Here is a 13,345-nt window from a genome sequence, read left to right as displayed (position 1 = left end):
CAAGTGCTTTCTTGTGCAGCCACCGCAGAAAAAACCTCTCTGAAGAGGTCGTGCTACGGTATGCCCGGGTATATGACATGAAAGCTATGAATTTCTTTTAAAAACGCTAACAATGATTTATGACTAAAAAGCGGTTCCCTACCGATAAACATTGTAGGGTGTAAAGGTATATGTTGTCGGTAGAGTAATGGAAAATGTTGTTTTCTTAGAGTTTCTAAGTGTTTACACTGAATTAACTTGTGAAGGACGGTTAAGGGTTCACCACATCTGTCACATAATGGTGGATCGCCACCAGACAACAGATATGTGTGTGTCGTGTATGTGTGTCCTATCCTGAGTCTCGTTAGTGTTACCTCTGTATGACGCGATTTCAATACGGGCAGCCAATGACCAAGGTGTGGCTTAATAATGTGTAGTTTGTTTTGTGTGTGTGTATTCCACTTGCTCTGCCAGTAGTCCCTGAGGTTTCGTTTGAGAGACGGCTTAAGATCGAGGGCCGGGATTGATATGGGTGTAGGGGCAGTGCTTTTGTGGGCGGATGCAGCGAGCTGATCCGCCCTCACGTTGCCTTGAATCTCACGGTGCCCTGGCACCCAGCACACTACAAGATGTTGTTTGAGTGTGTAGAGTGTGCACAAAATGGAGTAAAGTGAGATGAGGACCGGGTTTTCTTGTTTTTTAAGACTGTGCAGAGCCGTTACCACACTGAGGGAGTCTGTATAAATTACTGCTTTTTGTATGTGTAATTGTTTGATGTGTTTAGCTGCCACAAGTATCGCGTAAGCTTCCGCTGTGAAGATACTTGTGCCTGGATGTAGAGGGCCAGCATCCGAGAAGGATGGGCCGACAACAGCGTAGGACACAGAGGAGTTGGACTTGGAGGCACCTGTAAAGAACTCAGGACGTGTGTATTTGTGTTGAAGTTCAAGGAAGTATGTTCGGATATGGGCAATAGGCGCATGTTTTGTAACTTCAAGAAAGGACACATCACAGTCTATAGTCTGCCATTGCCACGGTGGCAGATATGCTACAGGAGCCATTAAACTATGTTCAAGTGAGACTCCAGTTTCCTCAGCTAGACTTTTCAGGCGAACTGAGAAGGGCTGCCTCATCGAAGGCCTGTTTTGAAACAGAATGGAGCTCGACAAATCATTAATAGTAGAGTATGAGGGGTGCTTCTTATCTGCTTTCACCTTAAGGAAATAAACAAAGGACATGTAAGTTCTCTGCAGATGAAGCGACCACTCATTTGACTCAACATAAAGGCTTTCTACGGGGCTGGTGCGAAAAGCACCCGTAGAAAGGCGGATGCCCAAATGGTGTACGGGGTCCAGCATCTTCAAGGCACTTTGTGTTGCAAACTGATAAACAATGGCCCCATAATCTAAGCGGGTGCGAATGAGGCTTCGATACAGATTCATGAGACATTGCCTGTCACTACCCCACGTAGTACGTGACAACACTTTTAAAACATTCATGGCTTTTAAACATTTTGTTTTTAGATACTTGATGTGCGGTACGAAGGTCAACTTGTTGTCCAAGATTAATCCTAAGAATTTATGCTCCGCATTGACAGACAGACGTTGACCGTTCAATTCAATGTCAGGTTCTGAGTGCATGCCTCTCTTTCGGGAGAACAAGACACACGTGCTCTTTTGTAGGTTCAGTCGGAATCCGTTTTCCTCTGCCCATTTGGGGACCTTGTTTAAACCTAACTGAACCTGTCGCTCACACATTACCAGGTTGCAAGATCTAAAGCCAAGCTGGACGTCGTCGACATATGTACAATAAAACATATTGCGAGGGATGGACAAGTGCAAGGAATTCATCTTGATGAGAAAAAGTGTGCAGCTAAGTACACCACCTTGTGGCACGCCTGTTTCCTGGACGAATGTTTGGGAAAGAACCGTGCCCACTCGGACACGAAATGTCCGGTTTGACAGGTAACTTTCGATTATGTGAAACATTCTTCCGCGCACGCCAAGGTGGGACAGGTCTCTTAGAATTCCGAAACGCCATGTAGTATCATAAGTTTTTTCGATATCGAGAAATACAGAGAGAAAATATTGTTTATGGACGAAGGCGTCCCTGATCTGTGCCTCGATACGAACAAGGTGGTCTGTGGTGGATCTACTTTCTCGAAACCCGCACTGAAATGGCTCGAGCAAATTGTTTGTTTCAAGGAAATGTACAAGTCTGCAGTTTATCATTTTTTCGAATACTTTGCACAAGCAACTTGTAAGTGCAATAGGCCTATAACTTGAAGCTAAAGAAGGGTCCTTGCCCTCTTTCAAAATGGGAAGAATAATAGCCTCTTTCCAGGAGGTAGGGATAGTGCCAGAAAACCAGATAGCATTGTACAAACAAAGTAAGGTTTTTCGTGTTTCGGCTGGTAGATTTTTTAACATTTCATACACCACACGGTCAGAATCTGGGGCAGAAGTACTGCAGGAGTTTAGAGACATTCGCAGCTCAGCTAGACTGAACGCTTGATTATATGCTTCGTATCTAGTGCATTTGTGTTCGAGTTTCTGCTTTTCTATTCTTGTTCTGTATTTTTGGAAAGTGTCAGTATAGTGGGATGAGCTGGACACCTGTTCGAAGTGTGCACCGAGGAAGTTTGCCTGATCTTCCAAAGTGTCACCCTGAGTGTTTACGAGTGGAAGTGTGTGTACTTGTTTTCCTGCTATCCTACCGACCATGTTCCAGACTTTAGCTTCCTGTGTGTATGAATTGATCCCTGACGAAAACTTCTGCCAGCTTTCTCTTCTGGCCTGCCGACGCATTCTCCTGCCTTGAGACTTTATTTTCTTGAAGATGTCAAGATTTTCGGCTGTCGGTGAGTTCCGAAGCAGCCTCCAAGCTCTGTTTTGCTGTTTGCGCGCGTTTCGGCATTCAGAGTTCCACCATGGCACACGCCGTTTTCCAGGGTGTCCATTTGTTTGTGGGATGCATTTTGTTGCAGCATCAATCAAAAACGCTGTGAAGCAGTTGACAGCAACATCAATGTTCAAAGTACTTATGTCATTCCAACCTAGACGAGCGATGGTATAAAAGTGTTCCCAGTCGGCTCTGTTTATGAGCCACTTGGGAACACGTGATGGACACTCAGTTACTGTATTTGTGCTCAACACTATGGGGAAGTGGTCACTTCCGTACAGATTACTGACGACTTTCCACTGGAGTAGAGGCACAAGAGATGGAGATACTATGCTTAGGTCTATGGAGGAGTAGGTGTTATTGGCGAGATTATAATAGGTTGGTTCTTTTCGATTTAGGAGACACGCGCTCGAGGAGAGAAGGAACTGTTCAATCAGTCTACCTCGCGCGTCATACCGAGAGTCACCCCATAGCCTGCTATGCGCATTAAAGTCTCCAAGGAGAACATAGGGCTCCGGAAGTTCATCAATTAAAGAGTGTAAATCAGGTTTTTGCAGCTGATAGCTAGGAGGAATGTAGATAGTGCAGATTGTGATCAGTTTATCAAAAAACTGCTCGAACAGCCACTGCCTCAAGGGATGTTTGGAGTTGTAAGTGTGTGCATGCAATTCCTTGATTCACTATGATGGCAACACCTCCGGATGATGTCATAGCATCAACACGGTCCTTTCGAAAAATAACGTATTTACGAAGAAAGTTTGTGTGTTTTGAATTAAGGTGTGTTTCTTGTACACACAGCACTTTTGGTGAGTGTTCGTGTAAGAGCTCTTGGATGTCGTCAAGGTTTCTGAGAAGGCCCCTGACGTTCCATTGTATAATTTGAGTGTTCATGGTGAATGTAAAATAGTGCTGTGTGTACGAAAAGCGAGTGGCAGTTTAGACAGGGAGTTTGAGTTCACTTAACAGGGCCGTCACCAGGCCCTGTTATCGGCTTTTTTGTTTTCTTGGCGCGCTCCAAGGAGCCACGCCGCTCTTTCGGCACCAAGGGTACCGACGTATCCATTGCCTCCTCGGAGGCACTGGATGCCCGCACGTGCGGGCTGCTAGTTCGAATTTCAGGCCTCGCCTGGTGAGGCGAGGCCTTGAGACCCGAGGACTTTGGAGTCTCTGGTCTCTGTTTGGGAGTAGGCGGTGTAGCCTGGGCTACAACCGCCTTGGGGACAGGTGCCACAACCTCCGGCTCGGTATGCGCGGGCCGAAGGAGTGGCAAGGGCTGGTGCGGCGGTGCCCCCTGACGCGCCGCATCAGCGTATGTAGCTCCATAGAATGGAGCGACTCTTCGCCGTGCTTCCTTAAATGTAATGTTCTCCTTCACCTTCAACGTAATTATTTCTTTTTCTTCTTTCCAGTATGTGCAGGAGCGTGAGTATGCGGCATGGTTTCCTTCGCAGTTTACACAGTGTGGCGGTTGTTTGCAGTTCTCAGACACGTGGCCTAGGACTCCACATTGTGCACAAGTCTGGCGACCACGACAGGTTTTAGAGCCATGGCCATACCTCTGGCATTGGAAGCAACGACGAGGGTTTGGTATGTACGGCCTGATAGATGTCTTTGTGTACCCTGTTTGAATAGATTCCGGTAGTTTACTGGATGCAAATGTGAGTATTAAGTGTTTTGTCGGTGTTTCCTTATTATCTCTTCTGATGATGATTCTCTGTACATTAGTGACATTTTGGCTCTTCCACCCCTCCAAAAGTTCAGTCTCAGTCAAGTCAAGTAAGTCCATGTCAGATACCACTCCGCGAGTTGTGTTCATTGATCTATGTGGTGTTATGGTTACTGGTATGCCACCGAAATCTGAAAGACGGTCTAGCTTTTTAAATTGTTATTTGTCACGGATTTCGAGGAGAAGGTCTCCACTAGCCATTTTGGTTACCTTGTATCCTGTGCCAAAAGTTTCGGTAAGACATCTAGAAACCACGAAAGGAGAGACGGTTCTGGCTTGCTTTCCAGTTTTCTCACAGTGAATGACGTGGAAATGGGGAAAAGTTTCTGTTGGCTGGTTAAAAAAATTAATATCATCGGTGCGTACCCGCTTTAAGGCGGTACGATCAGACAGAAGAGGGAATGCTCCATGCATGCCGGTCTTATTTTTGTTCAGCAGCGTTGGCGGCCACCCACCACGGAGCCCAACAAGGGGACGCTGCAAGTTTGCAGGTGCTGAAAGCTTGCAGACGTCAGCCGTACAACACTGCCATAACCCAATGCGCCTAGACCAAGGTAGGCTATTTGCACAGGGTTAACCCTTGCCGCCAGGAAGAATGGAAGTAAACAGAAGAGAGTAGACGACAGGACAGATAGATAGGGAGAGATAAAGACGAAGATGTAGGCAGAGAGAGATAGGAAAAGGCGACTGCCGATTTCCCCTGGGTGGGTCAGCCCAGGGGTGCCGTCTACGTGAAGCCGGGGCCAAAGGGGTGTGTTGCCTCTGCCGGGGGGCCTTAAAGGTCCAATCACCCAGCGTCGGCTCAACCCCCAGGATCCCCTTTTCCCCGGACACGGCAAAGCCACGCACGGCTAGGCGTGGGAGGGAGTAGAAACTCCCCCGTTAGCTCGGGTCCGTGGTGTCGCCCTTTGTATTTGAGGTGAAGCTTCGTGGCAGAGCAGATTTCTCCTGGACAGGTGCTTTCACGGTTTTGCATCCCTACACTGCAGCGAAACAGTTTTACAAGCAGTTACATGCGGACTGATATACACCACTTCGTTCACTGTGAATACTTCAAAATTTTCTATAATTTAAACTATTATCAAAGTGAATTTGAATACTCTGCTATTTGTTCGAATATTTGAAGCATTGACATATTTACACAAACCTAGAACTGAAGGTAGTACACAAATTTGCCTAGTCTTCATAATTAACGTTCTTTTTGGCTTCGCGTGGCTTGAAGCTGTTTTGTCATGAAACAAGAATCTGCAAATGTTCAGCAGTTCCGCTTCACCACCTTATTCTTTTAGGCTTACCATTTCAAATCGGATCACAAAGTTAAAAAGGGTTCGTTCTTTTGCTTAAAACAAAACAGAAACACAACAATAAACGAATCCACAAGAGCGATTTGCTTGCTGCCCGCCAGTACGAAGACTAGGCAAATCCGTGTACTACCCATCATTCCTATGGTGGCTGAACGACCGCAGCGCCCAGAGTCCCCTATAGTTAATTTCAGGAAACTATATGATCACAAGTACCATTTTAGATACACATTTCAGAAGCCATGCTGTCACTCATGGAAACATGAAAACATAATGAATCTGGTGTGCTGTTCGGGGCTGATCATCATGAGAGCAAGAAGTCTCATTTTGATGACTATGTTCAGGGGCATGTGGGTGAAATAATTATGCGAGTGCATGTGGTCTCATCAAAGCTAGATGTAATACCATCTGGTGGGTGACAATAACGAACTGAAACCACGGCCTCCAGAATGGGCAGCACTGCAAAATATTGAAGTTGTGCAGCAATATTATCTCAGCACAATGGTAAGACGTATAGCATCAAACATGCCCACTCTGTCCCCTCGAGAAATAAAAATGCTGCTTCAAAGTAACATCAGTGTAAAAGAAACAAAAAAGGGTGGCCATAGCATACCTGCTGGTATTCTCTGGGCAGGAAAGGAAGGTCAGCCCGTGCCTTGTTCAATGGCTGCAGCTGCTGGCACACAACTTCCACCTGCCCTGTGCTCAGTTTCTGTGCACAAGGAAAAAAGCAGTTCAAACCTGAAGGTCCATACTTACAAGCATCTCTAGCTGTGTGCACCACTCTCCCCAATGAACACCCTGCCTTGCATACATATTTGTTTACTCTTTAGTCAATTTTTATTAACCTGCTGAAACTTATTATACTTATGTCCTGATTTCAAAGACGGAATTACTTTTCTAGTAGAATGAGCAGTGCAATATGGGACATTCCAAGTACCTCGGAGAGGCAAGTGACTTGTTTTGAAACTGCCCGAGTATACAGTAAAATCTTAGTGATACGACCACAGCTCATACAAAATTCGGCATGATAAAAATTATTCCGTGATCCCAGCCAAGAACCATTCGACTGCAATGTGCCATGGAAGTACAAAGAATGATTCTCACCCCACAAATTTTAAATCAGAAATCCGCCACCATGCAGGTACAAATCCCACGCATGTGGCCATGGAACACACAGTAATCACGCAGAAGCGGGGAAGCCCTGGTGCAGACATGTCTGTTGTGCCGCCAGTTTGGTGGGTTGTAAACCTCGCCTAAGAGTGGTGCGCAGTACCCTCTAGGATTACTGACATGATTTGGCCGCAAATAATACACACACAGAGTAAAGAAACACTCAACGACAAGCACAAGCGGCACTTCCAACTAAAGTAGACCGGGCGAAAATCCAGACTTAAGTAACAACATACAGATATGCGCAGTCTTCACACAGCCTTACGCTATCCAGCTATCGAACAATCTCTCTTCCGATAAGTACAATGCAACCGATGGTTCGCTGATACAATTTTCACCTTTCTTTTTAATGTAATATGCTTCTATCAAATTATGCGCAGTTTTATGCCTACTTCTACCTAGAATCTTAACCTCGTTAAAACGTGGTACACACCCACAGGCTTAATGCATAGGCAAATGCGTCAAGCCATCTTTCATTAAATTTAATTCATGCTCCCTAACCCGTTCATTATTACAGCGCCCGGTAGTCCCGATGTACGAGTTGCTACAAGAAAAGGGAATCTCATAAACAACACCGTTGGCACATTTCCCGTACATCGTGCCATGTTTCTTGCCGCAACCCTGGTGGCTTGCCTCCACCCCCCGAGCAGTTCTCGGGCACAGCTGAGCCAGTTTTATGGGCGCGGAAAAAGCGACAGGTACCCCATACCGGCCTGCTACCTTTTTCAGGTTGTGGGATACCTTATGAACATAAGGAATCACTGCAGGTTTTACGGTTTCAGTTCCTTGTTCCCCCATGGCAGATCTAGTACATTCACTTTTTCTTTTCCGCAAAAGTGCTTTGGAGACAGCTGTCAATAAGGAGTCAGGGAACTTCGCAGCCTCAAGTCGCTGGATTATGTGGCAACTCGTACATCGGGACTACCGGGCGCTTTATTAATGAACGGGTTAGGGAGCATGAATTAAATTTAATGAAAGATGGCTTGGCGCATTTGCCTATGCATTGTAAAGCCTGCGGGTGTGTACCACGTTTTAACGAGGTTAAGATTCTAGGTAGAAGTAGGCATAAAACTGCGCGTGAGTTGATGGAAGCATATTACATTAAAAAGAAAGGTGAAAATTGTATCAGCAAACTATCGGTGACATTGTACTTATCGAAAGAGAGATTGTTCGATAGCTGGATAGCGTAAGGCTGTGTGAAGACTGCGCATATCTGTATGTTGTTACTTAAGCCTGGATTTTCGCCCGGTCTACTTTAGTTGGAAGTGCCGCTTGTGCTTGTCGTTGAGTGTTTCTTTACACTGTGTGTGTATTATTTGCGGCCAAATCATGTCAGTAAGCAAGTACCAACTAGGCCAACAATCAGTATTGTTACCGTCTAAGATAGTGCACATTAATCGTTCAGGTTTAAATGCACCTTTGTGTGCCTTTAGATTAATAATGGCTCTGGCTTCCCTCTTTCTTTTAGGTGCAATTATGTGTGCTGCTGCACTTGAGGCAGCCTTCTTACATATGACATCAAATAAAACCCTGTCTTCACAATCTGACACCCTATGAAAGGTCGACAAGAAGCGAGAGAGGAAGCAGACAGACTTAAAAAGAAGATTAGGCTTTGCAAAGTCAACATGCACGACTGTAGGGTACAAGCACACCTGCCAACTCTATTGATCCGTCCAGGATACTCCAGAATTTCGAGGTTTTGTGGGTGCATCATAAATCTCCCAAAAAGCAGGGTAAACTTCACCATGAAAGACTCGCCAAGCAGTGCGAAAGCACATGCGACAGAAAACGGGGAGCGTGCCATGAGTTGAGACTTCCAATGTGTCTGTTCCTTATGTTCAAGATGAATCAGACCCTGTTTAGAAAGCTTTGCATCCGATGAGCCTACAAATCATTTTTAATGACGAATTCCATTGAGAGAGCAGGAGCACTTAAAAGCACGCTGAAAGTGCTCTCATAAAAGCCAGCGTGTTTCAGTGGTCAAACAGGTGCAGGTGCACTGTCATCCACTGGTAGAGAAAGAGTGTTTTTGCTGCGCCGACAGCAGCCACGAGCACTTTGTGGTGCTCTCGCCTGAAAAGCAGAGTAGGCGCAGTACGATCAGTCATGTGGCCCTTGAACGTCACAGTCTCCGAATTTTTCTTCAGCAGGCAAGTGCGGCATCAATGGTAGCAACCACGTGTAGTTTGACACGGCTGTTTTGTACGGATGGCTACGATGACAGCTGGACTCCTGTTGAATGCGTCATTGCACAAACATATTAGGTATTAGGATAATGAAGAATATGTGGCGGACTGATTTCACGTGTATTTTGCTGCTGCCTCGCAGAGGATGTGCCGGGGCTTGGAATGTATTGATAACCTGGTCTCCTCACTCATCACCCACTACACCTGCCCTATGGGAGCGCGTCCCGCTCAAGTAACAGGTTGAGTGCTCTGCCCCCCCACTCCTCACTGCCCTGCACCTCTACTCCCGTTCTCTCACCATAAGCAGAAGTGAAAGAGCCCAAATAGAATTTGGAGCAGCCGAATCTTACTTTTTGAGCACTAAAATGCAGATTCGGTGCAGGTTACAGAAAATAAAACATGTATATTTCATCACACAAGCCCAAATTTGGAGCAAAGAAGGCTTACATTTAGAAGCAAAAAGTATGTTCAAGCCATTCAACATCACTTAAATCATTCAGAGTAAACATAAGCACTGCTGTTTCAATAAAACTAGTATTTCGATCTACCCCACTGAGCAAACAATGATAAAGTCCACACTAGCACTTGCCGCGTCTGTCAAATCCTTCTGACAGAATTCGTGAAACTGAGGAGTAGCGGTGACGAAAGGAACAAAAATTGCAGTTTTATTTTTAGGGTGGCAGAAGTGTCATACACTGCGACAAATGTTTGTCACTAACTTTTCAGACGTGAGCGATCATACTAGTCCTCGCAATTATGCAGAAGCATACACACGAGTAATAGAACGAAATTTGCTGGCTTATGAGTGATACCAACAGCCCCTTCCAAATCATATTATGCTTTTTTGCAGGGCACCGGTGCATTGCGGCAAAGGTAGTTTAAACAGCATTCTGCACGAGTTGGAACAAGGCCAAGAGATTTTCGAAGACCTCTACCCACCAACCCTCCTTTTTTAATGATGGGGTTAGGTTTAGGGCACAATATCTCGGCTTGTTTGCAAGGCGCATTCTACCAGATAAAGTTACAGCGGCAGACGCTCGTTGGTCCGGTGACAGCATTGAATATCTATCGCCGAGACGACGCAATTAACGCACCATCAAGACAGAGTGTTTTACGTGCCGTTGCTATGGCGACCAACGTGGTCGCCGGTGTTCGCAGCGCGACGCTTCTATTTGCACGAGGGAAATGTGGTATGCGTTATCAGCTCTAGTTGCTAACATGGCATAGTCACTTTTGCTGGCTAGGAAGTTCATATCTCCCACGAAGCGGTTGCGGCTGCGGCAACGCATCTTTGTCTAGAAGTTGCGTCGCCCTGCCGATAGGTATCTGTTGCGGTCAGTGGACCGATGGGCGCACGGCTTTTATACTTTATCTGGTCGATCACTGCTAGCGAGTGCCCTGACCTAATGGAATTAAGGTTAGCGTGGTTAGGTTACCGAGGTGTGCGCTTGGATTGATTGATGATTCAAACTGCAGGAGAGCAACGTACGGGGCGTCATTTCTCGAGAAAATTTTGAAGCCGGTCGGGCATTTTGGCGCAGAGTGGCGCAATTTAAGCTATTTTCATGGTTTCGGCGCAGCTCGGCACAAACATGGAGAGTTGTATCAAATTGGCACAATTGGGGCAGCTGTTGCACCCCTGCATTAAACCTGGCGACATGTGCTTGCAAAACTCAAGGACCGCACACCTGTGGATGATCAAAGCACAGTGGTCTACAAAGTATAATGCAGTCATTGAGACATAACTTACATCAACGCAATCGGCAGAAAAGTATCAACGAGACGTAAGGGGTGATGCGATTAGAAAAATTCCAGTTTTTTTTTTCCAAAGCAACTTTTTCTTTTTCTTTGCTTTCACAAGTTTAGTTTCTCTACTGTGTCGACAAAAAAAACTGACGATAGTAGTTCAACTCTATACAAGCTAAAATTGCTTTTAGAGAACACAAGGTGGCTACTAAGAACTAAAAGGACATCACTGTCTGGAGTCCCCTGGAAATTGCCACCTGTCCACTTGACATTGCACTTCACATGACGAGTTCACTAAAGCCGCATATTCAAAATAGCCATGAATGCCAAGCTTTCATGTTCGAAGAAATCATCTTAACATGTCTTATTCGTATAGATGAGCTTCGTATAGATAAAGAAACATTTATCTCAAAACACATTTTTGGGCAACTTCTTGAAATTGGACATGTTTTTTATTTCTGTCAGCACAATTGACATGAAATTTTGCCCGCATATTTTTTAACATGAAAAGGGTGCAAGTATCTCCTTTAAAACTTGATACAACTGTAGTGAAGAGGAATGCCAGCTACCCATGCGACATCGACACGTTCGCCCGAGGCGCAAGCTGGGACTGCCTGGCTGCTCCGACGACGCCCATATATCCGGCCAGCTTTTGCTGCTTCTGTCCAGACGCTGCTACCTCTTATCGCCTTGCATTTACATTATATTTTGGTGGAGGCTGCTGCGGATTTCCCCGACCCTGGAATTGCGAAGCCGAAAGCTGCCGTCCGTCATGTCTGACGACGCCATCTTCACTCCCCCGGGGACCCAGGGGCTGTCCCGGTGCCCAGCTCCTGCGTGAACTCGACATCTTCAGCGGCACAGACGAGAAAGAAATTGAGGATTGGCTGGAATCCTACGAACGAGCCAGTGCTACCAACAAATGGGATGATACCATGAAACTGGGTACCGTGATACGTTTATTAACGGATGCCGCCAAGCTGTGGTACAGAAACCACGAGACGGACATTCCTACTTGGACGACCTTCAAGACCTGCATCACAGCTGTTTTTGGGCGCCCTGGGGTGCGCAAACTTCGCGCAGAACAACGCCTACGAAGCCGGTCCCAACAAACTGGTGAGACATTCAACAGCTACATCGAGGACATCCTCGACCTCTGTTGGCATGTTGACCCGACGATGCTAGAAACTGACAAGGTACGACACAATATGAAAGGAATTTCCGACGACGCCTTTCAGATGCTCCTCTCGAAAAACCCGGCCACTGTCTCGGAGCTCATCGAGCTGTGTCAGAGTTTTGACGAACTCTGACGACAGCGTCTTCTCACGCGACACCATAACGCCCCGGATGACACCCTTTCAAGCTTGACAACCACCTCTGACCATCACTCGCTGCTATCGCAGATCAAGGAGTTTGTTCGCGCTGAGGTTGCTCGACAGCTGTCGCTGCTATCAACAGCTAGCCAACCACCATCACATCTCCTAGCAAACATTCGTGAGGTCATCCAAGAGCAAGTTTGCGCGGCTCTGCCACCTGCCCGCGACACTTCACCGTTGTCGACCCCTGTGGCCCGTGCCAAGGTGAATGCACCTCTAAGCTATGCTGAGGTTGCCGCAAGGCCACCTCTCCAGACCTTTAGGTCACTACCATCAGCCGTGCCCACTCCTTTGTTCGCTCAGCCAAGGTCCCTCCAGAGTAGTGGACAATGGCGTACACCCGACAATCGGCCGATATGCTTTGCCTGTGGGTTGCCTGGCCACATAGCGCGATACTGCCGCCGGCAGTCTCTGCCTGTCACCAGAACTACCACCAGAGCTTCGAACCTGTCTCTTATGTGCCACCGCGCCCTTCATTCGCAGGCTCTCAGCATCCCGACCAGATGTCATCGTACGCCGACAACCAACCACCTGTTAACCGTCGCTCGCCATCACTTCAACGCCGCTCGCCATCACCGATGTGTCGTCGTCCTTCATCGCCGGAGCGGGAAAACTGATTGCCGCAGTTCCAGAGGCAGGAACTGCGACACCCGCGAAAAGACCAAGGCCTCTCTCTTCACCGACGAATGTACTGGACCTATATGTGGACGACGTCGCTGCACTCGCTCTTGTCGACACTGGTGCCGCAGTTTCAATGATCAATGCCAGACTCTGTCGCTTGCTCAAAAAAGTTATGACGCCACAAGCAAGTATAACGCTTCGTACAGCAAGCGCAGAGCACGTCACGCCGGCCGCTGCCTGTACTGCTCGCATTGCGATTGACGGCCTTATCTATGTCGTCGAATTACTAGTGTTGGATTCCTGCTCCTATGACCTCATTTTGGGCTGGGACTTTCA

At 46.8% G+C, this 13,345-nt stretch overlaps 1 protein-coding gene across 7 annotated transcripts in view; it reads right to left on the bottom strand.

Annotated features, from left to right (window-relative positions):
* AspRS-m (aspartyl-tRNA synthetase, mitochondrial) overlaps nucleotides 1–13,345 on the bottom strand; it is a 382,875-nt gene that overhangs the window by 316,532 nt on the left and 52,998 nt on the right. For all 7 annotated transcript variants that reach the window (XM_075880712.1, XM_075880715.1, XM_075880709.1 and 4 more), the window contains exon 6: nucleotides 6,521–6,619. In XM_075880712.1, the coding sequence (XP_075736827.1) occupies nucleotides 6,521–6,619 (99 nt within the window). The remainder of the gene's footprint in view (nucleotides 1–6,520; nucleotides 6,620–13,345) is intronic.

This window comes from Rhipicephalus microplus, chromosome X (genome assembly GCF_043290135.1).
Source record: "Rhipicephalus microplus isolate Deutch F79 chromosome X, USDA_Rmic, whole genome shotgun sequence".
NCBI lineage: Eukaryota > Metazoa > Arthropoda > Arachnida > Ixodida > Ixodidae > Rhipicephalus > Rhipicephalus microplus.
This window is presented reverse-complemented; position numbering and strand designations above follow the sequence as displayed.